Source organism: Aulonocara sp. 'chitande type north' Nkhata Bay, linkage group LG11 (genome assembly GCF_057382095.1).
Source record: "Aulonocara sp. 'chitande type north' Nkhata Bay isolate Kocher_YH1m ecotype deep benthic linkage group LG11, A_spYH_male_GT1.1, whole genome shotgun sequence".
Classification (NCBI taxonomy): domain Eukaryota; kingdom Metazoa; phylum Chordata; class Actinopteri; order Cichliformes; family Cichlidae; genus Aulonocara; species Aulonocara sp. 'chitande type north' Nkhata Bay.
In genome coordinates this window covers 27,008,413-27,034,369 of record NC_141354.1, presented here as the reverse complement: position 1 = coordinate 27,034,369, position 25,957 = coordinate 27,008,413, and the positions used below count along the sequence as shown (strand labels likewise).

At 40.3% G+C, this 25,957-nt stretch overlaps 3 protein-coding genes across 4 annotated transcripts; 2 read left to right on the top strand and 1 right to left on the bottom strand.

The window, feature by feature from the left end:
- Positions 1–1,428: 1,428 nt before the first annotated feature.
- On the top strand, positions 1,429–15,213 carry LOC147319199 (BAR/IMD domain-containing adapter protein 2). Its single transcript, XM_086311611.1, has 15 exons — positions 1,429–1,916; positions 4,398–4,544; positions 4,655–4,730; positions 4,817–4,903; positions 5,473–5,534; positions 7,108–7,179; positions 7,460–7,597; positions 8,117–8,269; positions 8,677–8,853; positions 9,752–10,400; positions 10,491–10,698; positions 12,318–12,380; positions 12,756–12,924; positions 13,069–13,109; positions 13,543–15,213. Exons 2-15 carry the CDS (start codon positions 4,497–4,499, stop codon positions 13,613–13,615), a joined length of 2,016 nt encoding a protein of 671 aa, XP_086167737.1. The 5' UTR covers positions 1,429–1,916; positions 4,398–4,496; the 3' UTR covers positions 13,616–15,213.
- A 1,754-nt stretch (positions 15,214–16,967) lies between these two features.
- ndufa3 (NADH:ubiquinone oxidoreductase subunit A3) lies at positions 16,968–20,089 on the bottom strand. The gene is made up of 4 exons (XM_086311610.1): positions 20,011–20,089; positions 19,682–19,756; positions 17,240–17,317; positions 16,968–17,142 (listed from the first exon to the last, which is right to left on the bottom strand). The coding sequence occupies exons 1-4, from the start codon at positions 20,051–20,053 to the stop codon at positions 17,051–17,053; spliced, it is 288 nt and encodes a 95-aa protein (XP_086167736.1). The 5' UTR covers positions 20,054–20,089; the 3' UTR covers positions 16,968–17,050.
- tfpt (TCF3 (E2A) fusion partner) lies at positions 19,677–25,432 on the top strand. Of its 2 annotated transcripts, none has more exons than XM_086311608.1 (7): positions 19,677–19,809; positions 20,854–20,955; positions 21,696–21,818; positions 22,742–22,812; positions 22,908–22,977; positions 24,714–24,872; positions 24,972–25,432. In XM_086311608.1, exons 2-7 carry the CDS (start codon positions 20,854–20,856, stop codon positions 25,044–25,046), a joined length of 600 nt encoding a protein of 199 aa, XP_086167734.1. In that variant the 5' UTR covers positions 19,677–19,809; the 3' UTR covers positions 25,047–25,432. The 2 variants fall into 2 exon arrangements, with proteins under 2 accessions (XP_086167734.1, XP_086167733.1); XM_086311607.1 differs by lacking the exon at positions 19,677–19,809 and adding an exon at positions 20,066–20,302.
- The last annotated feature ends 525 nt before the right edge of the window (positions 25,433–25,957 follow it).

The following is a 25,957-nucleotide window of genomic DNA, read 5'->3' as shown; positions in this document are numbered from 1 at the left end:
TACACCAGCACGACTTTATAAAACATTCACAGCTTAACTCAAGAAAAAACGTTCAAACAGTTAATAAAAGTTTATTTAATCAAAAGTGAGAGTACTTAAGTTAATTTCATACTTTTTTGTACATCATTTAATGGCTGGCAAAACCATTAATCTGGCAGTATGAGAGTAGAGAGGCGGATAGTTTGCAACCATAAATGGAAACAAAAAGAAAAATCACATGGAATTATCATATGTGTGTTTCTTTTTTAAACATCACAATTATCGTTGTGCTGACACTTGTCAGTAAGTATAATGTTATCTCAACACCTATCAGATAAACAGGAGTGCTACAATATTTTCATTTGATGTCAAAGTGTGGAACTAAAGCATGTTTTTCATGTCTTTGTTATTTAGGCAAATTTATCAGATGGTGAGTTTGGAGGTTTGGGAATCAAATTACACAGTTTGATTCAATTTGTTGTGTGTTTTAAAAGCTGTTCCAGTATTGGCCGCCTAAATTTTATATGCTGCTCAAAAAAAATTAAGGGAATATTTGATCATAGGTATATAACACAAAGTTTGTCAGACTTCAGGGAATCAATCTGCCCAGTTAGGTTAAGCCTAGAGTCCCTGTGCTATCTGTCGCATGTGCTCAGTATGAACCTGCTTTCTCTGTTTAGAGAGCACAGTGTGAGTTCCTGCCAGTTCTGGTGTTTTCTGGCAAATGCCAATCAAGCTTTGAGTGGGCTGTGAGCACAGGTCCCGTCATGGAGTCTGTTTTTAACAGAACCCTGTGAAAGTATGAAGCTGGAGGTCACTTTGTAGGGCTCTGTTCCTCCACTCACTCCTGCTGCTGGTTTAACGCCCTTCTACGGCCATGTCCAGCGCTACTCAAGCAACATCTTCTTGTATCTCATCCTTATTCTTGAGAGTGTGCAGAGGGACACGGGAAAACTTACGGATGCGCAATGCTGCAGGAGCTGGCTTACCTGTCCAACCTGAACAGTCTGCAGGTACTGACTCACCCTACCAGCAGTGACATGGACACCAGATTTCTTTTAGCAGTGTCTGATGGGTTTTATTGGGGCCCATTATTTTTAAAGTCCTCTGTAAGTGCTGTACTGTAAGATTTTACTTCTCTGCAGAAGTCACTCACCTTAAACTCTCTTACACCATTTTTTAAATGCTATGCAGCACTTTCACTTCTTATATTAACCCTTAAGCTTTTGTTCAGTTTGTTGCAGTAAATGAAAGGCCTGCTGTGTCCATGCCGGGCCTCCTCCTCCTCTTCTCTTCCTCCCTCTGAGAATGGGGAGCAGGAATGTGTGATGGGCCGGGTGCATGCAGGCCGGTGATAGGGCCTGCCTGTGCTGCTCTGTCTTTGGCTCAAAAAGTTCAAGTCATTATTCTCCTCCTGCTGCTATTCAGCCGAGGTCCCGTTAGCTCATTGTTATTCTTCCCCAGTGAGAGAGTGAGACAGAGAGAGGCTGATACAGAATGGGAGGCTGACTCTGGTTTCCAACGGCAGGGAGCTGGGTGTACTGGCGGTGGGTTTCTGGACGGTTTTTGCGTGCGTGAAGGCATGTCTGTAATCGGCTCAGTAATGAGGAAAGGTACTGAACGGCACTGAATATCTGACCCTGATTCCTGGGAGTAAAGGGAGGCAGAGAGGGGAGAGTGGGAAACTGTGTGTGTGTGTGTGAGAGAGAGAGAGAGAGAGAGAGAGAGAGACAGGGAGGCAACAAGAGAGAGGGGCATGTGAAAAGGGGTGGAGGGGAGCTGAGATTTAGTGCTCTGCTGGATGAAACAACCCCCCACTAACTAACGGAGAGGGAAAGTAGCCTAATAGGAAGAAAAGAGGGGGTGTAAAACTGTTCATTAAACACTCAAAGACGCGGAGGAAGCCTTTATCGTTTCCAACAATGAGCCCAGAAAAGGTATGTAACTTTTTTTTAATTTAAGTAGCTGAATTATTTGTTACTGTTACACAGATGAAGCTAAGAGATCAACAGGTAGCTGTTACTGTTACTGGTACTGGCAACAAAGTGCTTTTGTTAAACTTTGGGAGGGGGGGGGGGGGGGGGGACTCCACTGTGCAACCGATTTGTTCAAATTTGTAGTTTAAACACAGTTTGTATAAATTTCTCTTTGCAATTATGGGAATCTGCCTGTGCTTTACTGATTCAAAAGGCTCCTGCCTTTGATGTGGCTGTTGAAATGAGAGGAGATGGTGTGGAAGAAAAAGGTTAATGTGGCACTGGAGTATGGAGTGCCGCTTAAGCTGCGGCATTAACTGCTGTTAAGAGAAATCTCAGGGCATAAATGCATGACCGTCTTCCAGCGTTTCACCCTAAAAACAAACTAAACTGAGTTCATTCCTGAAGTTTTGGTGATGACATGAGGTTTGTAACTATAAAATGTTATAAAATACCAATCAAAACTTCTTAATGCTCAATTTTATCCTAAACCCACCAAATTTTAAAATAAGTTGTTTTTTTCCTTTTATTAATGACTTCAGGGAAACTGATGGTGATTGACTACACCGCTTTATTTATTTATTTGCTGCTTTAAGTGTTTGCGTCCAAAGGAATTTAAAGAGGCTAAACCACATGAATGCACCTTCTGTATCAGTTCCCCAACCACCTGCAGACTTTTCCTGTTGCATCCTGAGACAAACAGCACTTTATTTGTTGGAACTAAAACTCACCATGCTACAACATGCACATGAAATGCTTCTGAAGAAGAATGTCCAAACTAAATTAGAAAAGGCAAAAGAAAGCAAGTTCCCATCTCTCTGTCTTTCTCCTGCACAACAACACACTATCACCACCACCCCCCAACTAGCCTGTGAAATTACAGACTACACCCGGGTGGCCCTAATGAGCAAGAGCCTGGATATGTTTTCTTTGTGTCATACACTATTAGTTGATCTGGGTCAACGTTTTCTCTGTAATCACATCGTGAAAACAAAGAGGGGTTGCATAGGAAAAAAGAAGTGGAGTGAGTCTTTTGCCACCAAATCCAGACTGGAAATCTTTTGAGCCCCCTGAGAAATCCCCCCTCCGTTAGTGCTCCTCTCTGCCAAGGAAACACTGTTGTCGCGTGTTTGTTCAGAGCTCTGACACCTGTGACTCAGACTGGAGGAGCCCATTGTTCTTATCTGAACTGCTGTAACTGGTCCTGAGTGCAAATCTAGGAGAAATATTTGGGCTGTAATGCTGTGAAGCGATAATGTAGAAACTGGCAGCTGGAGCACAGGCGGGACCCATGTGGAAATAACACCGCTTCCCTCAGATGAAACCCAAGATGATCCTCCACGCTTGTTGCCGTGGTACAGTGGCCTTAAAAGTCTGCTTGCTCACTTAAATCACACACTTTTAGTCCAAATAGCACCAAACGCTTAAATACAAGACTTCCCTTTACTGTGAAGTTTTGGGATTTTATGCTTCATGTTCTGGAGCTTCTCCAAATCTCGTATAATAACACTTATTGGCTTCAGTGAGTTCACCATTTAATTCGATGGGTATCGGCTTATATCAGCTTTTTAGAATACAATCAGCCTATCTGGAAATAAGTTGACCTTTACTGATGTCAGTGGCTGAAGTTTATCTTTTGTGTCACATCAATTTTGCACTGGCCAGATGCTCTAATTTGGTGTGATGAAGAACTTAAAGACTTAAAAAGTTACTGCTGTATTCTTTGTCTGTTAAATGTAGGTACAGGCCAAACATCGGTACAGGTCCATCTCTGAGTGGTTTGCCTATAAAGTCGGGCTGCTCAGTTATGAAAAAGCCTGAATATTCTAGTAAACATGGGGGAACACAATGTGGATGTGTTGTTGTTCATTTTCAAGCCTTTTTAAAAGTAAAAGTTCTTTAACTTTATGTCTTTTAACTGAAAAATCAGAATGAAGAATGTGAGCTTAACTAAACATGACACAGGAATTCAAGATTTTATGGAGGCATTAAAATCTGTGTAAGGAAAACGAGCTGACCTGGATTTGCACTTCAGGCCTGAACTTTTATGGTCTTTAACCTGCCAGACTTTAACTGCAAAGAGGGTCTGAACAGCAGGAGTGCAGCGTCCTGCACCCTCACAGGCTGCTCATCCACCAAAAACCAGGCACTGTGTTTCCAGTAGTGTGAATGCATCTGAAGCTAACCACTGATTTCTATGTGAAAATAAGCTAGTGTGGAGTCTTTAAATTAACATTTTTCTCTAATTATCAGCCCCCAAACCCAAATATCTTAAGCTTAGTATCAATTAGGACAAAGAAAAGAAGTAAATACTGGTTTGGCATAATCAGACAAAAGTCTTTAACGTCTCCCCTTTGCAGGTAAAGGTAAAAGCTCCTGGTTTTGTTTGCGATTGTGATGAAATATAAGTGTATTTATCTTTATCTGCTTTTTTTTTTTTAGGATATCGGGATCTTGTGTGAAGCTTAGAGGCGTGAGCAGCGGGTCAAAATCACACCACGATCACACACGGCGAAAGCGGACACACAAGAGAAGAAAAAGATGTCTCGAACCGAAGAGGTCAACAAGATGACTGAAAATGTCTACAAGGTAAAAATCCCATGTCTGTCCGGCTCATCCTAATAGTGACTCCACACACACTGTGTGATAATCAGAAATGTGGAAGCACTTTATGAATTTACATGCACTGTTGCCAACAGGGGATTCTGGACCATTTCAACCCCAGTCTGAAGAACTTTGTGACCATGGGGAAACACTATGAGAAAGCTCTGACAGGTTGGTGAGGACACAGTGACTCAGGTCCTGCTGAACTTTGATTTATCCTCGCAGCTCCATATGTAATCATTTTTTCACTTCCTCAGGAGTGACCATAGCTGCCAAAGGATACTTCGATGCTCTTGTGAAACTCGGAGAGCTGGCGAGCGACAGCCAAGGCTCCAAGGAGCTCGGTGAGTGGGCGTAGAGTGGCAGAGAGGCAAGGGTTTGAATTGAATTGGCTTTAGAGCTAATAGAATTCATAGAGTTAATGTGGCAGCTGGTGAGAAGTGGGAAATAGTCTGTGAGTCGACCACATGTGCTGGTCAGAGAGGAGATGAAGACAAGAGGGGATGAGGAAATGTAAAGAGAGAGAAAGGCAGAGAACAGAGGGACGGGGAGAGAGTAGAGCCATTGTTGGGAGATTAACAACACCACATGATCTCATTGTAATGCTGAAAGCAGCGGGGGAGGCAGGCAGGAGTGTCGGAGGGCGAGATGCCAGCCACCACATACTACAGCACTGTGTGACCGACGGAAGCACTCACAGCTGACCGCCACTGTGAATCAGAAGCAGCGACTTTCAGCACATTTCTCTGCTTTGTTGGGGTTGTTGTGCATATTTATACATGTTTATACTGTGAGGGGCTATTATAAGCGCATGGATACTGCTGCAGAGGGTAAAGGTGACACAAATAAATCCAGCAAAGTGTTTTTCTGTTTAAGTAACATGTTGCTTTCACTGCTGTGCTGCTCCTCACAGGAGACACCCTGTTTCAGATGGCCGAGGTCCACAGACAGATTCAGGTGCAGCTGGAAGATGTGGTAAGAGGCCATCAGCATGCTCAAATAATGATGCCTTGATAGGCAAGTGTTTCATTTATAACAAGCTTTTAAAAATTGTGTGTTTGAAGTGAATCAAACATAAATAAGGGTCCAGAAAGTGAAAAAAACAGCTTGTCTAAAATCTCATTCTTGGCAGGCTTTGCTTTAATAAATCTGCTGCCAGGTTTGTCCGTATGAACAGAATCATATCTGAGAAAGATCCTCTGAGAATCAGCTGATTTTTTAATGTAAAAGAACTTTATTATACTTAATGAAGCCATGCAAGAGCCATATGTGATCCAGGCCCTGGTGTGTGCAGTAAGCTTATAAACAGATAAAGCTAATATTAAGCTTGAGTTCAGCTAATTGGTGCAGCCCTCCACAACAGTCAAATTTCCTCATGTGGCCCCTGGGGAAAATTAATTGCCCACCCCTGGTCCAAGGTATCACGTGAACAACGGTTTTGTTTCTCCATGTCAAAGGTGTGAGCTATTGGAAAATATTAAATCATGACTATATTACTAAATATGTACACAGACAAAAAAAAGACGAGCCTGGTATTAAAATGTAGGTAAATAAATGTGTTTTTTGACCAGTCACCTCACTCATATTTTATATGACCCATGAAACCTTTCTATAGTAAAAGATCTAAAAAAAAAAGTATTTTTTTTTTAAAAAGCAGATGAAAACATCCAGGGCATGAGTGCTTGTTGCTGTACACAGGGGTGTCAAACATAAGGTCCGGGGAACAAAGTCAGCCCTGCAAAGACTCCAACGGCTTTGGACAGCTTTGAAAGATCAGAAGGATCAGACACAGATTTTAGACTTTTAATTGTATTTTGTTACAGCTTTTCGTACTGATAAAGACCTCCCTCATGGCCATTCATGCTACCCAGAAGAAAATAAGTAGTAAATAAACATTTAAGTAACAGAAAAGTCAGCAGTTTAAAAAAAAAAGTGCACATTGTATTCTGCACATTTTGCTCTTAAAGAGTCATGCTGACCTTTTTTTGTTACTACAGCAGCATTTCTTTATCATATAGAAATGAATCTTAGACTCTCTGTTGAAATCGTACTTTTTTTCTTAGCTTAATGTATTTCAGGGATTAAGTGTGTAATCAAACTTCTTTTACACTGACAGAAAGGGGAGTTGCACTGGTCCGGCCCACAATATTAAAGGCGTTTGGGATACCTGCTCTACAGGAAACTAGGATAAGTTAGATATAAAAGATATAAAAACTCAATGTCTAAAACCAAGATTTTGGCTTTTGTCATGGGTGTTGGTGGTTTTTCAAAAGTGTCCCTTTCATGAACATATGGAGTTATAAGGGATGAAAAATGCAGGTAAAAATAACATGAATAAAAAAATTAGAAACCCATATACTTTGAGGGTCTGTAATTTAATGATGAAGATTAAACTTGTTCTGTGGCTTTATTAAATATATTAAAGTTGCTCTCTGATTCAGAGGGTATCAGTCGCAAGCTCTCCACTGCAGGGAAATGTGACAGACATTCTGATATATCAGTGAACTTTAAATGTTTGACAAGACTCATTTACTTATGTCACTAACAGTTAAAGCTGTTTCACTCCGAGCTGCTCGCCCAGTTGGAGCAGAAGCTGGAGCTGGACATCAAATACCTCACGGTAAGTCCACACACCGACTACAGTATACATTATATTACTATTAAAAGTGACTAACTTAGGTAATTAACTAAAGTGCATTTATTCTACTTTTAAGATATGTGGGATTTTATTCTTTATTTGCCTTTGATTGACATAGAAAGTAAAGAAAGAAAACGTTACATGTTGCAACAAAGATGCCAGAAATCTTGATAAAATAAAGTAAAATGAATGAATGGGTTTTGTTAAATCTCTACTTAAATATAAAATGCAATTTTGATCAAATCCTTGACTTTCCTCTCAGGCCACCCTCAAAAAGTATCAGAGCGAGCGACGGTCGAAAACCGAGTCAATCGAGCGCTGTCAGTCCCAGCTGAAGAAACTCCGCAGGAAGAGCCAAGGCAGCCGTCACCCCAACAAATACGGTGACAGAGAGATGCAGGTAACAGATGCAGATGTTAAAAAAAGAGCACGAAAAACACTTTGGCCTCTTTCATTTCAGAAATCCTTCCTCTAAACATCTCAGTCAGCATTACAGCAGATTAAAAAGGAGAGCTGTGTGTGCATTTGTGTGACAACTAGGCCAGCGTGAATAAGATTAAAGAACAATCTGGTTCAGCTGATTTGTCAGAAAAACAAGCAGGAAGGAAAGAAAATATCAGTGATATAAGAGGGTCAGCAGATTTGGAGAATTACGAAAATGAAAGACCAAAAATACATAAGAAGGAAAGGTCACTGAGCCAAGGAGGCTGTTTTATCACTTGCATTTTGTTATCACTGGGCAACAGACAGGATGTGATGTAAGGTACTCCTTCGGGCTCTTTGTTATTCTCATCTTTACACAGTGTATTAAAGGTCACATTATCTTTGAGCGCCGTGTGAGCAACGATAAATGCAGGTGTGCGCGTGCATTAACGAATGTTCAGCTTTGCAGGTTTGAAATTTTGGGCTTTTCCTTCAGTTCGTGGAGCTGATGAGCCGTCGCCAAGGCGAGCTGGACACGCTGGTGGCCTCAGGTTACAAGTCCGCTCTCACCGAGGAGAGGAGACGCTACTGCTTCCTGGTGGACAGACAGTGCTGTGTCACCAAACTGCTCATTAACTACCACTCCAAGGTGATAAGCTCGCACGTGTTAAGTTTGTGAATGTTTCCTTTCATCGAATCCAGTGAAAACTAACAATTTACTCCTGACAGCCGTGTGTGTGTTTGATCAGTGTGATAGAGCTTCTTTCTCGCTGCTATACATCTTAAGTCAGCAGATAATTTCTGTCATTGAAATAAACAACAAATCATGCTGCAAATATTCACCAGATCCAAGAACATGTACTGGTGCTCAGTCTTGTTAACTGAGCAGGCGCGTTGTTCCAGAAATGATTTGATGATGAAACTGTATATCTCGTTTCTGAAGAAGCTGAAAGGCAAGAGTTGATAAAGAGATTAGTTTGCAGTAAAAATAAATGCAGTAAGATTAGTGTTATAAATGTCTTATCCTTTGTTTTTCTGCTGTTGAATGTAATCCAGGTGAGAGAGCTTTTATCCCAGAAACTGTCATCTTGGCAGCAGTCGTGCTCTCAGCCAACAAAGCTCCCGGAGCGTGCTCTGAACCTGCTGCGCCACACTGCGCCTCAAAGCCCAGCGGCTGCTGGGATAGCTGAGGTCCTTCGTCACACCAAGCTTGGCACCGCTCAGCCCGAGCAGGTCAGATCATGTTTTAGTACAAGTGTGTGTTAAATCCAAAGTCACGCCCAACAACCCAGTTTATGCAGACCTTACTGTGGCTAAAAATCATCCTCTGCCCTTATAATATTAGACATGTAAGGTTTTGTTGTGAGGATCTTCTTTGTTAGCTCATTACACTTAGGTCTGTAAGTTTCTGGACAATAGGAAAAAGCCTTTTACAACTTTAGCTAAGTCAATAACACTCTCAAGGAGATGGGCCCGTCATTGTCAGCAATCGAGCCTTCACAAATGGAAGTCCAGAGGGTTTATAACACGCTGCAAACCACTGGTTACACTGTTAAACTGTGTCACTGGTGTTTGTGATGATGTGACTACTGATGATGGGACGATGGACTCATTCTGCTTCTGAACACCCAGAAGGTTTTTAGAGTTGCCTCAGACATCATCAAACAGCAGCGGTATCAGCTACAGAGAAACTGTTATCAGCACCTCTGCGTATGTAGAGGCTTCTGTCCTCATCCTTTTTTTCTCTGAACATTACAAAGAGCAGATTTAACTCTTCCTTTTGGACCCAGAAGAATCCAGTTTTTCACTTGTAATGGAAAAAGTTTCTCTGTGAATCTGTGGGGGTCTGCACGACAATCATGTGATCATTCCTCTCAACTTAACTCAAGGGATTTTGGTGCTAACATTTTTTAAGCTAATTTTGAAAAAGACAAATTAAAAGAAGTCACTGTGAGGGATTGAAACATCCTGCATGGTGCTGCATCGGGTTTTGTTTGTCATCACTTACAAACTAAGTTGAAGAGCTTAGGATATTTGGCAGCTCACAGTTTAATAAGTCATTCAGGACATCAGAATTTTAACAATGGCCTGTATTGTCTGGTAGTTACTGTGATCTGTTCTTGATTTTCAGAGGCTCTCTGTTCAAGAAGTCCCTCCTCTGTTAAACGGAGACTCTAGTCGCTCCCAGCAACAGCGCTCGCTCCCCTCCTCCACCCAGAGTGACACCTGTCCTCCTAAGGGCTCTACCCAGACATTCCTCTCTGCTCCCTCCACCGGAGGAGCTGCTGGAGGTTCATCGCAGGGAGCATCTCCTCAGCACAGCAGCACACCTGTCAGTGCTTCAGCCAGCCCGCTCCCTGACAGCAGCACCAGTGGCAGCGCCAGCCCGGCTCCATCTACTCCCACCACCACATCCAGTAGCTCAGCCCAGCAGACCTCGCTTCTCCTCGCCGCAAACACATCTAACCTGTCCCCGAGCCTCATCCCCTCCACCGTGATGTCGCTCAGCCAGATCTCCCCGGCCAGTAGCTCCTCGCAGGGCATGACCCTCCCCATCCCCCACAGTGCACCTCACAGCCCTCCTCTGCCCCACAGCGCTCCACTCTCTAGGGCCATGACTCCAGTGCAGCTGCTGCACCAGCAGGTGGAACCAGGAGGGAGCAGCACTTTATCTACGTCACATAATCCGTGGCTGCTGAAGACCTCAGAGATGAGCGCCACTGCAACACTTCCACTGCCAAGGAGACCTGTCAGTGAAATGAGGCTGGGAGGTTTTCAGGGTGAGATATGATCTGGCTCACCTGCTGTTTTTTTGGATGTCTTCTTCCCCGACACTTACTCCTCATTTCTTATTTTATTCCTCCACCTAGGCTCGAGTCTTCCCAGGATGATGCCTTTATCTGGACCTACACGTGTGGAAGCCATGTTTTCTCACACACCTGGAACATCAGATGGCAGTGGAGGAACCACAGTGGGAGGAGCATGCTTACTGCACTTCCTGCCTGGTGACAATATCGCTCTGCTCATCTCTGAGCCCAGAGATGGGTGGCACTACGGTCAAAATGAACGAACGGGACGGTATGGTTTATCCATATTTTCATCCTGATTCATATTTTGAGGGGGCCTTAAAACATTTAATGTCACTATTGTGCTCAAAATAAAAAATAAGACTGCATTAAATAAGGTCAGACAAGGATTTATAAACTGTCTCCAGCTGGTAGCTTGTGTTTCTGTAAATAAAACAAAGCAAGCACACCATGTTTACTTTGTTCATTTAGTCTCCCAATCAGAATTAGAGCTGCTAAATTTGGAAATGACCAAACCTTTCGGTGGTTGAAAAAAACTAAATGGGTTAATTAAGCAACCAATGACCACACAGGCTCTGCCAGCCCTAGTGCCCATCGTTGCATGCAAGTGCTGGCACCATTGGATTCTTTGATGTTAAAAATGTATATTTAGCATTTAAAACAAAGAATCAATTTCATGTAGAACGAGAAATATAATGAACAGAGTTTTACGGTAGCAATAAAATCAAAGAGGAAAGTGTTATAGGTTAGCTGGCTTGACAAAACCTAATTTACCAGATGTAGATAACAGGTGGTTATCAGTCTTTTATCTTGAGTTAGGCCTTCTGCTTCAGGCTCTGAGTGTGCTCACATTCTCACAAAATGATCCCTATGAGCGCCCCCTACTCCAGTCGGTATCAGCTGATGATGATAAAATGGTGATATAATCTATAAAAAAACGAAAAAATATAAGAGTTTAATGCAACACTGTTGCAAATAGGACAAAAAATTAATGTTGCAAAAAAATGTTAATCCTGGGATTTATTGCACAGTCGGTAAAATAAACATTTTAATTCGAGTTAATTATTTTACTACACAGTGCGGTCTCATTGCTGTTGTTCATTTCTAACATGAGTTAACACCTTAAAATGGATACGTTTATACTAATTAAAAGTTGAAAAAGAGGTTTTTGATCTCTGACAAACTAAAGCGATTTACATGTCTCCTTTATGTAATGGTAACTTATGATATATATAAACCTTTACTTAGCCAGGAAGATCCCAATGAGATTAAAGTGCAAATAATTTAAATGGGTGTCCTTACTTTGGGTTCTGTGTTCTAGTAGGTGCAATTCTAGCAGTATAAAGGAGACTTGGCAGTAGATTAGAATAAAGTACAGCAACATTTCTGCATCACCAAATGAATGCATGCATGCTCCCATTTGCACTGCTATAACTTTACTGTAGAAATAAGTTACCATGGTGATTTCATCAGGTGAAATGAGAGCCCCTTTGAAGACACAGAAAACTCTCACTTTACGCTCAACATAGCTCACGAAAATGTTAATCTCGCTTTGTTGTTAACTTGAATAAAAAGGCAAATGAAAACAACGTTGCTTTTTTCTTATAGAATACTTATACAGTAATATTTTTACACATGCCTACATTGTAAATGTGACTAAAAGGACATTCAATAACGGAGCAAATGAACAGTCCTGTCTTCTGTGGCCTTTTCTACAACATCGCTCCCAGTAACGTCGTGCTCCTTTTTCGATACTACATTAAAGAAAACTTCTCTCTGGTACCAAATTATGCCCTTACTTTACTAAGTTTTCTTCACACAGTCTCTGACATTTCTTGCGTCTTTAAATGTCAACTTTATTGATTCAACCGGTGAAATGTTTTTTCACAGGAAAGGCTGGTTTCCTTTCTCTTACACTCAGCCACATCATACCAAGATGGATCTTCTCGAGAGGTAAGTGAACAAATAACAACTGCTGAAATCTGTTGGTCTGAAGGCTAACAGCTCTGACATTAGTGATGATGCTTCCATAGTTTTTTTTGGGTGATTCACACTTGATGGAGTCATTTTCAGGCTGAATCCTTTATGACTCTCTCCACTTTCCCATCCATGTATTCTCAGTCACTAAATACACATTTCATGCCATCATAATCATCCTGTCTGCCTTCAGTATCCCCACCACCCTCTCTCAACTTACTCTTTTTTCCAACAGCAACAAAGTTGTTGATAGATTCACACAAAAACCAACATTTGCCTACTCTCATTGTGTCTCCTTTATCTTTTTTCCACTGTGTATTCCTTCCTCTCTGTCTGTGACCTTCCCTGTAGCTCGCTCTTCTTATCTAGAGCTAACAGCACCAGTACCGGGCAACTTGACAAACTAGGGTCTCCGGGTCTCCCAGCCCTCACCCCTGAGTCGGAGGAGGAACGCTCCCTTCCTCCCCAGAGGGTCAGCACCTTCCGCCCGCGCCCCTACAGCATGGCCGACAGCAACAAGGTCAGAAACATGAAACCTGTGGGAGGAGCTCAAGGGTTAGAGTGAGGGCGTCCTCACAGTTGACCCTGACTATTAAAGTAGCAGATACTTCTGCTTTCTAATAATTCAGTACAAATACCGACGCGCATCTCTACTGACTTACAGATCACCTCAGAGTTGGCCTCCCCACCTCCCTCACCGACCAGGTAACTTACAGGTGCTAATCAAAGGAAATTGAGCATTTTTACTTGTCATCGCCCATTCACTGAAAATACTACACAGTCTATAAACTACCTCTGAATAAATTCCGACTTGTGCACCTAATTCTGGTTGTTTATGTTTGGTTGGCACATCAAATTTTTTTCATATTGTGTTTGTTTTTGCACTTGCATCAGTGCAAGACTGTGACGAGTCCAATCTGATGGTGGACACATAAAAAATAGTATCAGCTGCCCAAAACATAATAATAACCATAGCAGGCATGAACAAGTCAGAAGTGAGCACTGAGTCCTGCAGTGTCAATGTCTCTGTAGAGCTGCTATCACAGCATGTCTAACTTAGAAAAGTATAATCCTAAATTCTTCACATGCCCATGTAATCACCAGTTTAAGTTACGTATTTATCGCTTCCTTCTTTCAGGCCCAATCCATTTTCACATGTCCGACTCCGAAAGACCGTCACCAACGATCGCTCAGCTCCCATCATCGAGTGAGCTTTTTATTCCCACCGCAGCAGCAGCAGCAGCAGTGTATCTCTGTGGTTCATCAGTACATCGCACCTCAGGTTGATTCCTGGAAAGAAGCACACTGGCTAATGTTAATGTTCTACTTTTAAATGTAATATTCTGTGTGTTTCAAGTATAAAGGCTGTTATAAATATGAGTACAGCCGACTGGATTTGTAGGTTGCTGGGGGAGAAGAGACAATTGTAACATGTGAGAAACTGCTTTAGTGAAGTGTTGGCTTTAATATAAAAACTAGATGTTTAGATGTTTAGCTTCATGTTTGTCACACTGTGTCCGGCTTGTCCTGAATAACTAACATGCTTTAGTTTGAATTATGACAGATACAGTTGTTTCTTTTACTGTTTTAAAAAGGTTTTTTTCTTCCTTTTTGGTTATTTTTGTGCATATTCAGAGATGTTTTCTGTGTTCAGCTGATTTAGGGACTGGATCCTAATAGCAGGTTGTGCACATTGACTATGATGAAGTGTTATGGGAAGAGGACAGGCTCCTTCTCTATTACAGTATTATATTTTTTAGAAAAGCTGCCAGATCTGGTGCATTTTCTTGGTGCTGGTGAAGGTGAGCATTTAAAAGTATTAAAAGTGTGTGTGTGTGTTTGTTTGTTTTTTTTTCATTTTATTTTAACACAGTGATTGTCTGGATAAGCTACTTGACATTAATGAAACTGGCACAATGACTTATGTTTATGTCATGTTTTAGTTTCTGAACATGAGCGATGTTGTTTGAAGGCACAAGTCTGTCAGATACATCCTGTTGTGCCACTTAACACCATTCATTCTGCTGCTGTAAAGTTACATGTTAGCAGTTGCGAGTAGATGACTTAAAAAATTGCTTTCTGCTTGAAATTTGATTATCTAGAGTTGATCCATCCACTCGCTGAGTGAAATCATCAAAATTGTCCTCTTTTTAAATACAGAGCATCGCTGACAACACAAAGAAAACTCGTAAACTTCACAGACACAAACTGTAAAAGTTGGTAGTTGAATGTTTGGATAGTGGTATCACCGAAAGAAGTGTTTTGTTTGAAAGTAGGATGTCGTGGAGGGTTCAAAGTCTTAAGAGTGAGAGATTTGCATGCTTAGTCTTTGGATTTGATGTCTTCTTGATTTCTTTTCAGTCCCAAAGCTATTCACGAGCTAGGCTGCTTAATTGTAGTTGTACGTCCATCAGTCAGACTAAGCAGAATCTTAAAGTGATGTATGGATGCTAAGACAGATGATGATTAGGTTTTTACTGAGAAACTGTATCCGTGAAAGTGATGAAGAAAGTATACAGGAAGTTGACCAACGTCTGAGCAAGTGTTCATGGTAATCTACAGACATCCAAAGTAATTTTTTTGTAGCTCTGTCCTCTTTGTTGCCTCTAACAAAGTGAAATCTGTGCAAACTGAAGCAGTTTATGTTCCTGGTTTAACTGCCTCAAGTTACTTTGATGTTTTAGCACCTTTTAGATTCATAATATCACCTGAAAAGCTTGTAGAAAAAAATATCTATCAGCATATATTGTACTCACTTTGTGTAGTGTTGCTTCATTAATAAAGATGACAGCAAAATGCTTTTAATGCATGTAAATAGTGCCAGAAATTGTGTGAATTTATGATTTCTTTGTAAAAATTTCACTTTGGTAGAACATTTGGGCTTTGTGGTAATACAGAGCAAACATCTGGAAAGTGCACAGCCGCTGGTAGAGAAATTCAGTCTTCAGCTCAGAGTGACTTACACAGAATGAGATACAATTGGTACAGAGTTTGGATACACAATGTCACTAATTCAAGTTGAATTTAACCTTTAAAAAGCAAATTATTTAGTCACAAATACATTTAAAGCAAGGAGGAGAGTTCTGAAAGAATTGCATGTGAGATTAAACTCATTAAAAATGTAAATAATGTAAAATGAACAGATAACGTTATTTACGTTTCAAACCTACACTCATTGCCACTTATGGTACACCTGTTCAGGTGCTTGTTAGTGCAAATATCTCATCAGCCAATCACATGTCAGCAGCTAAATACATTTAGGAACACAGACATGATCAAAAGGACCTCCTGAAGTTCAAACCGAACATCCGAATGGGGAAAAAAGATGATTTAAGGGACTTTGAATGTGGCATGACTGTGAAAATGGCCAGACTCCTTTAAGCTGATAGTCAGGCAACAATAACTCAAATAACCACTACAACTGAGGTATGTAGAAGAGCATCTCTGTATCCACAAGACATCAAACCTAGAAGCTACGGCAGCAGAAGACCACACTGGGTGCCACTCCTGTGAGGAAAATAAGGTTACAGTATGCACAGGCCCACCACAAGTTAGACAATATGGTATTTGAAGAATATTATCTGGCCATGATAGAAACTGTGAGGTTTTCTGAGGAATATTTCCAGCAACTTGTTGAAACTGTGCCACAAAAGCTCTGAAAGAAAGCAAAAGGGGATCCAACCTGGCACAAGCACAGTGTACCTAATGAAGTGGTTAGTAGTTCCCCTGCACTTTAAATCAAAGCTGAACAACGTAGGCGAGAGCTGTCCCGTCACAACTCAAACACAAGTTCAGAACACTTCTGTTAGAATTGAAATGTTGTTCGACATTAGACACATTTATTCATACACTTTATCTGCAGAAAACAATGCATCTATTCAGACACTACTGAATATAACACTACTATGAATATTTCAGAGGAACAGACTTTATCTGGACTACTAATGCTTACATGTGAAATAAAAGGTCGATGAAACAAGCTTTTGCATGATTTGAAAAACTGAGATTTCTGCAGAGAACACACAGTTATATTGTTATTTAGTATATTCAAACTTTGTACAGGTGAGAAGAAATAAGAGATATTGAAAGATATTTTACAACCTACTTCATGTTTTCACTAAAAAAAACCAAAAAAACAAAAAACAGGGGGTATCCATCCATGAGGGGTGCGAGCAGAATTAAAGCTGGTATGAAAAGAATTTTTTATACCAGCCTTAATCTGATTACAGCTTCTTATTTTTAAACTAAGCCACCTCTGAAGGATCAGAACTGTGTTGAAGCTTAGTTTCAAAACAAAAATCTTAACCCTGAGTAACTTTTAACTGAGAAAAAAACTGTTTCACATGTATGTATGTTTGAGAGGTAAAGGTGTAGATCAAACTTAAAGCAACTTAAACTGTGACTGATCAACTCTGCTTCGATTTCACAGCAAAATACTTATTAATGCTGTTACTGATTACAGGCTTTGTTATTAATTAATTCAACAGAACCAATTAGACACTGTTGCTATAGTTTGCACATCATTAACCTAAATGCACTGAAATAATACAGATGAAACAAAAGTAGAATTAAATAGAATCTTTATTGTTGGACACAGACATTGGAGGCAACTATTTAGACAGATATTAACATGAGAAAATCTGAAGTTATAGATTTTTGATCCAATCCAAGTTTCTTCCTTTTGGTTCACGTGGATGAGCTGGAATGTCGGGCATGTTTCCATCATCTCGCACGGGAACTGTGAAGAGAAAACAAGGTAGGAGTTTTAGGATGCTGAAACGTCAGCTTTCAATTACACTCGAACCTGCTGTGACATAAAGATCGCCAGTGTTTACCTGGGTAGTTGTACGGCACAGCTGCGTTCAACATTGCTGTATATTTTGTAAGTGGGCTGATGAACGGAAGAATGGCACCTGAGAAAAGACATTTGAACACATATGGCATTACACTCACAGTTCACTGTGCCTCTATAGGTCAATTGAGAATCATTGAATCATTGCACAAGGTGCACAGTCATACAGAAACATAATAAACACAGATAGCAACGACTCTGACTGGCATGGCTTTAAGTGTCAATATAAAGTTACTCATTTAAAATGCTGATTTATGAAAATTCAGACCAAAAGATTTTGGAGCCCTCTGACCAAAAACCGTTTGATGTTAACTTGTCCGGCATTTTGGACAAGTTTCATTAAGAAACTGTATACACACTCCTCCCTCATTGAATTGCTTTGTTTAGATTCTTTAGCTTACTAATTTTCTCCAGTTTGAAATGAAATAATAATGCAGAAGAAGTGATTTCATGTTAGTTTTCACAACAAATTCCTCCATGACTCAAACATCCACATATCTACTACTGTGGAATCAGCAAAGACGCCTCAAATCGCTGGTCGTTGAATAACACGAGTAACCAAAGCCAACTGTCTGCAGTACATGAAGCAGAGTAACATAACAGGCGGGCAGATGGTGATGCCAAGTTAGCCGAGATTTTAGAGTCAAGCTGCCAAATAATTTCTTAAATACACTGCTGGAAAGTTCATGGGCAATGACATTGTTATTTTCTGATTATAACCTAATTTGATATTGGCCACAAAAATTCAGTAAATTCTGTATTGTGTTGTTAAATAATGTATTTATATCGAACTTTTCTACACCTACTTACCACACAAAGCACTTCAATCTACAAGTTACATGTTATCCAAATAGCACTGTATTCCATAAACTTTAAGCATATAGCTGCTAGAGGTGGGAATCACCATACAACTCACGATACGATATTATCACAATACTTAACGCACGATACGATATTATTGCAATTTTTTAAAAATATTTTGCGATATTCAGATTCTGTACATAAAGGTAAACTTTATCAATATTCATTTTATCTAATATCAAAGTCTCGCACTCAGTCTTTCTCTCATTTCAGTTTTATTGTTGACAAACTGAACGGTTTGTATTACAGTCTAGTCCAAATTAACTGAGTGCAACCATCTGGTACAATTATAGCTATTCTGAACTATGCAATTTATGAAAACTATGCAGCCCATTCAGCAACTGACAGATTTGAAAGTAAATGAAAACAAAATATAATTTTACATTAAATAAAAAGGTTTTAAACTTAATTAACATAAAACATGTCTTAAATTAAAATAAGTAAACTGTCATGTTTATTGCTGCCAAAAAAAAGTTAAACACATTTGGACAGTGAAGGAATGTCAGGATTCTTGCTCAGAAAAAGGATCAACATGCTCTGAAGTTAGAGCACAAAAACCTTTTTTGTAACAAAATATCGATTTCTGCTGTCCCTGTATCGATACATTATTAGCAAACAAAATATCACGATACTACACAGTATCGATTTTTCCCCCCACCCCTAATAGCTGCCCCACATCCACGGCCAGTTTCAAACCACCAACATGCATAAAAGTTTCAACTGTGAGAGGACGCTGGAACACAGCAAGGCTCGCTGGTGAAGTACACCATCGTGCCACCTCTATACAAGCAATGTAGGATCGCTCGATGCCACTCTCTCTCTCGTTTGCAGGTGGTTCAAAATGCAGCCGCTCGACTCTTAACTTGTACAAAGAAAAGGCAGAATATCAGTCGTGTTTTAATCCATAGATTACCTCCACAATATATTACAGATCTTTTAACTCCAGGTCACTGAGGTCATCATCACAACAACTTCTTTCATAAAAATTAAAAGTGATTGGGTTTTTGCTGTGTTTGCCCCCCCCTGGCTCTGGAATAGTCTGCTACCCCACATAAGAAGCTGTTCGACAATAAACTGTTTTAAATCAGCTCTAAAAGATCGAAGCTCTATCTACTTTAAATTGCCTTTTGTCAAGTGTGAGGTGACTCGTGGATTTTAATTGGGTTCTTGAGACCTGGATTACAAGTGACTGTGCCTTTAAAGCACTTTGGTCAACTACTGTTGTTTTAACACGTGCAATATAAATAAAAGGACTTGACACACAAAGACTATAACGTGCTTATTTGTTTTCTTTATTCGGTCTTTCCATGCTGGACATATAAATCGTATACTCAGTTCAATTAAACTGAACACAAGACAGCTACGCTGATGTAAGTCTACGAAAGCGGATTATTGTGAGACGTATAGCTAGCAATCTTCTGATTAATATTTCATGTTGCCACACTGTCATTCATCGGCGTTGCAGAACTGCCATTGTATGTTATTTAAAGCTATGCTCTCTCTCTCTCTCTCTCTCTCTCTCGCTGCACCACTCTCACAGATTTCTAACAGGTTGGCGACTTACCAACCAGTCCAATTCCACAAGAAGCCATGATAACCGGCTCCTTGTTCCACGCATTCCTCAGGAAAGCTCCGATTCCTGCAGACAGAAACCCACGGGCAGGTTAAAAACCGCACCGAGTGACAGGCTACGTACGGTTAACCAATGCTAGTTAATGTTAGCAACACATCCAAGGTCACATTTTTCGAACGAATACATCAGAACTAAAGTATTTCTAAGATCCGGTTAGAGTAATTTTAAATATATAAGGTGTTTATCTGTACTATCCGAGGGTCCAAGTAAACCGAATTTCACTGATTAGAAGTCAAAAAGATGACAAAATATACACATACCCGCCATATTGTCTGGTGTAGTTTCCACCGAGCGAGTTCTCATGGGAAATGTAGTGACTGCTAAAAATGACGTATAATTCCTGCGCCCGCCGCACGAAAACAGAGAGGGAAACAGAGGATCCCTGGAAGCCTCGGGATTGATTTAAGTCAGCTATCATGCTATTAAACGGCCTTAGCTAAAGCTAAACAGAGAAAACGACACTGCACGCAGCTTGTGCTCAGGTTGATGATGACACTGGTCGAAGTGTCGCTTTAAACACACGTTAAAAACATCGTTTCGAGACTAACAAATGTAAGTACTATTAGACTAATGGATTGTTTTAGTACTAAACAATAATCAGGCGTGGTGACATCAGAAGTCTAAAACACGGGAAATTCTTGTTTTGAACTTTTCAGCCGTTTTTACTCCACTGGGAACCCCGACCACTATATCAGGCTTTTACTGACTCACAAACAGCTGTTGAGTTACTGTAATTACTATCCAGATCTCAGCATCGCGCAGTAAAATAGTAGATTTAAATTTTGTGTTATAAGTTTATATCGGCAAATAATGTGCAACTAAATCTTTAAGATAAGTGTAGCGGAGTAAATCCTGAGCACCTCCTTTGCTGCAGGTATTTCCGCTATAAAGTCAGAGGACAGCTGCTGTCCACGTGGGTCAATTTCAGCCACTTTGCTTCACATACAAACTGAGTGGTTGGTTAAAACACCATTGCTGGCGCTAGGCAGTGAGGCCGTTGAATCCTATTTGCCCAGTGTATTTGCTAGTATTTCTTCTTGATGAATGACTCATAACTGCTGCACAGGCTGTTTACATTAACAGAGAAACTTCTTTCCCTCCAGATGATGGAGGATTTTTCTGGCTTGGCTCTGCCTCCTTTATTTGGAGGTCACATCCTGGAAGCAGAACTGGAGCCTGGTGGTGTGGAGCTGGGACCGGGAGAGGTAATTTTATTGATCTTTATAAAGGTGCTTGTCATGTTAGCACACATGGTAACACTTAGTTAGTTTGCCAATTAATACAAATTCACAGCTCATTTAACCAAGTCTCCAATGTTGCCAGCAGATATGAATCAGTACACTGATGCAGAATTTATATAATATAATAGTAATGCTGGTCTTAAAAACCTTTAAATGAAGAAACACCAGTCATTATATTTGTTTAAACAAGACACTCATCCTTCACAGACATTTACTCCATTTTTTTCTGTCTTCTTTTTTGGTTCAGGAGTTTAGCTTTTTTAGTTTTCTCCATCTTTTCCCTTAGAAATGAGACTACATTAGTACTCAGAGAGCTGACCTTCTCCCTATGAACTTCGATCCTCTGTGACACAGATCTCATGCATGAAAATGTCACTGAATAGCTGCTACTTTACACATCATTGCCCCCTCTCCTTTCCCATTAGAATTTTTAGAATATGGGGAGTTTGGCTCAAAGCACATGGTTACACTCCCATGTGCTACCCACATTTACATGTATTGGAGATTAATCTTTCTAATTCATTATACACTGCATAGCAGTTTTTATTTCCTAGCTCTTGCTGAATAATGTGGCTATAATAAGATGACTTTCTGCTTGACTTGGGTTTTGCTTTGAAACATTGAACAGGTAAAAGTGTTTTCTTGTGAGAACAAACAATGTGATGCCAGACACAAAACAGAATCCTGCTTTTGTATTTGTTTAGGTGGAGCTGGGTCCAGGAGGCACCGAGCTGCTTGAGAGCACAACACAAGAAGATGAAGAAAAAAGAGCTCTTGACAAAAGGAAATATGTGGCTCTGAGCAGGAAATGTAAAGAAATTGAACAGGTGTGTGTTATGGTAAAAAAAAAAATGATACGTGAATAATAAAAATGACCAGATCAACACCACTGAAACAAAGCTTCACACAGCAGTGCTGCAAACACACGCAGGTACACAGCCCTCCCCTCACTAGCAGCTAAACAACACTTTGAGGTGTCAGTAGAACTCCAGTTTCAACAACACTGAAGTATTAAAATGTTATGATAAACATTAACCTGGCTGGTACATTACTGTTATATTATTATCTAATAGCCACATTATCTATCTATCTGTTAAGTTATTATTAAGGTAGTGACTATGGCTAATAATAAAACTTTGTTAGGGCTAGGCAGCAAACCGTACCAGTCCTGCCCATAACATGTGATGTTAATGGAGGGTGTTCATTTAAAAGTAACACATTACTTTTATCTAAAAAGTGTTACATTGTGTTGTTAAGTGCCAGATTGAGTCAGAGGGAAGTGTATCGGCAGCTAGACCAAAACGGCTGACAGAAACATTAATGAATCTATTTGATCAGCAGTGAAAGTCATGAGAAGCACAGCAGTGACTCACACAACCTAAAATATTGTTTGTTTGGTTTTTTAATATAATATAAAAAAAACTGCTCTCATTGATGTTATTGGTTTTTTTTATTGTTTTAATCTTCAGAAATAATGCCTTCTTTTTTTTTTTTTAATTATTTCTTCTTCTTTTTTTACTAGTAATAGTAGTAGCTTCGAACATAGTATTGAGTATTCAGTGTTTTCCTGAGTATCTGTATCAAGTTTAAATTCTAGTATCTAGTAAATGGTTTGTGCGACCTTACATCGCACAGGCCTGACTTCTGATTCAACTGCAATTATTTCAATAAGGTTTCTGAATATTCTCCTGCTGCTTTAATATTCTGATATATCAGTTCATCATTGATCCAACACATGCACTTTGTTCAGGTAAATCAGAAGATCCTGGGTCGCCTTCACCAAGTGCAAAGAATTACTCGACGTCTGAAGAAAGAAAGGAGGTATAAACTGTCATTATAATAACTGAAGATTTTGTATGTTTTCTGAGAAGTTGCTCACTTTATGGCTCATCTGTGGGTCGTGTTAACTCTCACAGATTCCTCATGAAGACCTTAGATGCTCACGGGGATGACTACAGAAACGCTCAGCTCACTATACTGCTTGAGGTAAGGATTACCAAACATGGGTGGATATCAAAGACAATATAAAAGATGGAAGTAGCTTCTGCGTATGAAAAGTGAAGCCAACGCATTAGTGCAGGGTTAGGGAACTCCAGGCCTCGAGAGCCGGTGTCCTGCAAGTTTTAGATGTGTCCTTGATCCAACACAGCTGATTTAAATGGCTAAATTACCTCCTCAAAATATCCTGAAGGCTGTATCCCAATTCAGGGTCTGCAGTCTTAAAGTACGCAGCCTTAACGGTCCACAAGGGCCGCATACTCAAAGACCGCTAAGGCCGAAGTGACAGGCTTGTGAAATGGGACGGTCTAGCCTCCGTCGTGCTGCCCAGGTTGCCTAGCAACCATGACACTAACAGCTGTAAACATTTCATACAGCATTATTTGACAGAAATGAAGGAGAAAAGGTTTTGTTCATTTGTTTGTTTCTACATGAGCTTTGATTTGATAAGTATCTGAGGCTGACTGTGAAATCATGATTATTGGGCTTCACTTCTGTACTGAACAGTCATTTAAGATTAGCTAGTAAATAACAATTAGCTCATGTTGTTCATGAGACTAAAGTCATCTCACTTTGGTAATGTAAATATAATATGGCCAATATTAAAGTTATAATTTCAATCATTATTAGTTATTACAGCAGTGAATGAACTCTGTTTCAAATACTGAGCTTCAGTAAAGATTCAAGCTGCATTTATTTATATTATTTATATTTCCTGTCACCTTAAATCTTCACTCAAAGACAGGTTTCTTTGACACTGTATATATAACTGTGTTATATATATGAGAGACACATATTGTTCTTTTAATATGTTGGCATTACTAAATTTGTCTCAGTGCTTAATTTAAATATCCATAAAATCATCACATTCTCTATAAGATTAAGGTCAGCTATTGAACGGCATATATTAAGTAAAGGCTTTAAAACCAAGTTAGTACAAATGTCACTAATGTCACATAACTTTGCCGACATGTGGCCAACAGTAATGTTTTAATGTTCTTCGTTATTAAACATTCGCACATAAATAAGTGACATCATATTCAGTACTTACTTTTAAAAGTTTACTCTCCGGCCGCTCCTCTTCTGCCGGTTTTTTTTTTTTTTTTTTTCCCAGCAAAATTATCCACACCCACCGCCGCGCTATGCATTCTGGGATATTTTGGGCCACGAAGTCTACACCACCACATCCTTAAAATTCAGTGAAATGAAGGACGCATTTGAGGGACGCATTTTGAGCAGCCTTTGAATTGGAACAGTCTTCGTCGCATCGCTGTGACGCAATTGGCCTTAAAATGCGGCCTTTAAGGCTGCAGACCCTGAATTGGGATACAACCGAAGTTCTCCACAGGCCTGGTACTAATCATTTGATTCAGGTGTGTTGACCCAGGGTGAGATCTAAAACCTGCAGGACACTGACTCCCGAGGCCTGGAGTTCCCTACCCCTGCGTTAGTGCCTTAAACCTTCTTTTTAATGGATACCAAAGCGCAACTTCTCTGGGTCCAAAAAGACTTACTGTATAGAAGTGTATGGGAAAATAACCTGTGGCTCCCTCATTCTGTGAAACCTTTCCTGATGTTGGTAGTTTCAGGCCAGGGCAGTAGGCAGGGTTTTCCTTCAGCTTTCTGTTTGTATTAGTTCTTCTGCTTTTGCTTGCTAAACTTTGAAAGGTCCTACAGAGATAGTTATGAATACTATTTTGTTTTTCCCCTTGCCTTTGTTTCAGGATGAATCTGGAGCCCATTTGGAGCCGGCTGCTGCAGCGGAGGATGAAAAGCTCAACGGTGTTTCCGGTTCCACTCCATCTGCAGCATCACATCATGTGGCTGGGACAAAGAAAAAGAGGCATCGAATTCCTCGTCAAGAAAAGGATAAAGAGCCACAGGTGAGTAAAGCTCTTTCCTGATCAGATGCTGCCTGTGGACGTTTAACTGTGGGTATGTTAAAATGCTGGTAGTCCAAATCACGGACCTTCTTTTCTCAGATCGACCCGGAGATGTCGGCGTTGGCAGAGTCACAGTTTGGAGAAATGTCCAGCCCGACCTCACTGTCTCATTGATCAAACCGCTGTCCTGGATATCACGATGATGGTGACTAGGATAAGAGCACCCAGTTTCCAGGACTGTTTAAAACACTGCCTTACTTGAGTCAATCTTTGTAATGTTGTGGTTTCACTTGAATATTGTGAACAGATTGAGTTCATGTAACACGAGATGTTATTCACCTTATATATGTGTATATTTGTTTTGTATATACGAGGTTATGTTTTTACAGTTGACAGTTGATGGCAACATATTTATGACAAGCACGTGATGCTGAAAACATGATTTGATAAATATTTGACGTATTAGATGAATATGACAGGGTATTACTATCATTACTTGAGTTAGGATTTTATCCGAGTAAGCAGATGGACTCGTCGTCATATTAAACTTTTACACTGTGCTGTTTGGGTTTACTTTTCTGTGATTTTGTTTTTTCCCTCTTTTGTATTCACTCATCTGCCTTCACATGCTCATGGACTTAATGTGGCATCTCATTCTTAATCGATAGGGTTTGACATGATTTCACCCCACCTTGTGAAGCTATAACTGCTTCCGCTATTCTGGGAAGGCTTTCCACAAGGTTTAGGAACGTGTTTATCCAAATTTTTGGCCGTTTTTCCTGAAGCACATTTGCGAAGTTGGACACTGATGTTGGACGAGAAGGCCTGGCTCGCATTCTCTGCTCTGATTCATCCCAAAGATGAATGCCATGAGGTCAGTCAGGCCAGTCAAGTTCTTCCACACCAAGCTCGCTCATCCATGTCTTTATGGACCTCGCTTTGTGCACTGGTGCGCAGTCATGTTGGAATAGCAAGGGACCATCCTTAAATTGTTCCCACAAAGTTTAGAGCATGAAACTGTCCAAAATGTCTTGGTATGCTGAAGTATTAAGAGTTCCCTTCACTGGAACTAAGGAGCCAAGGCC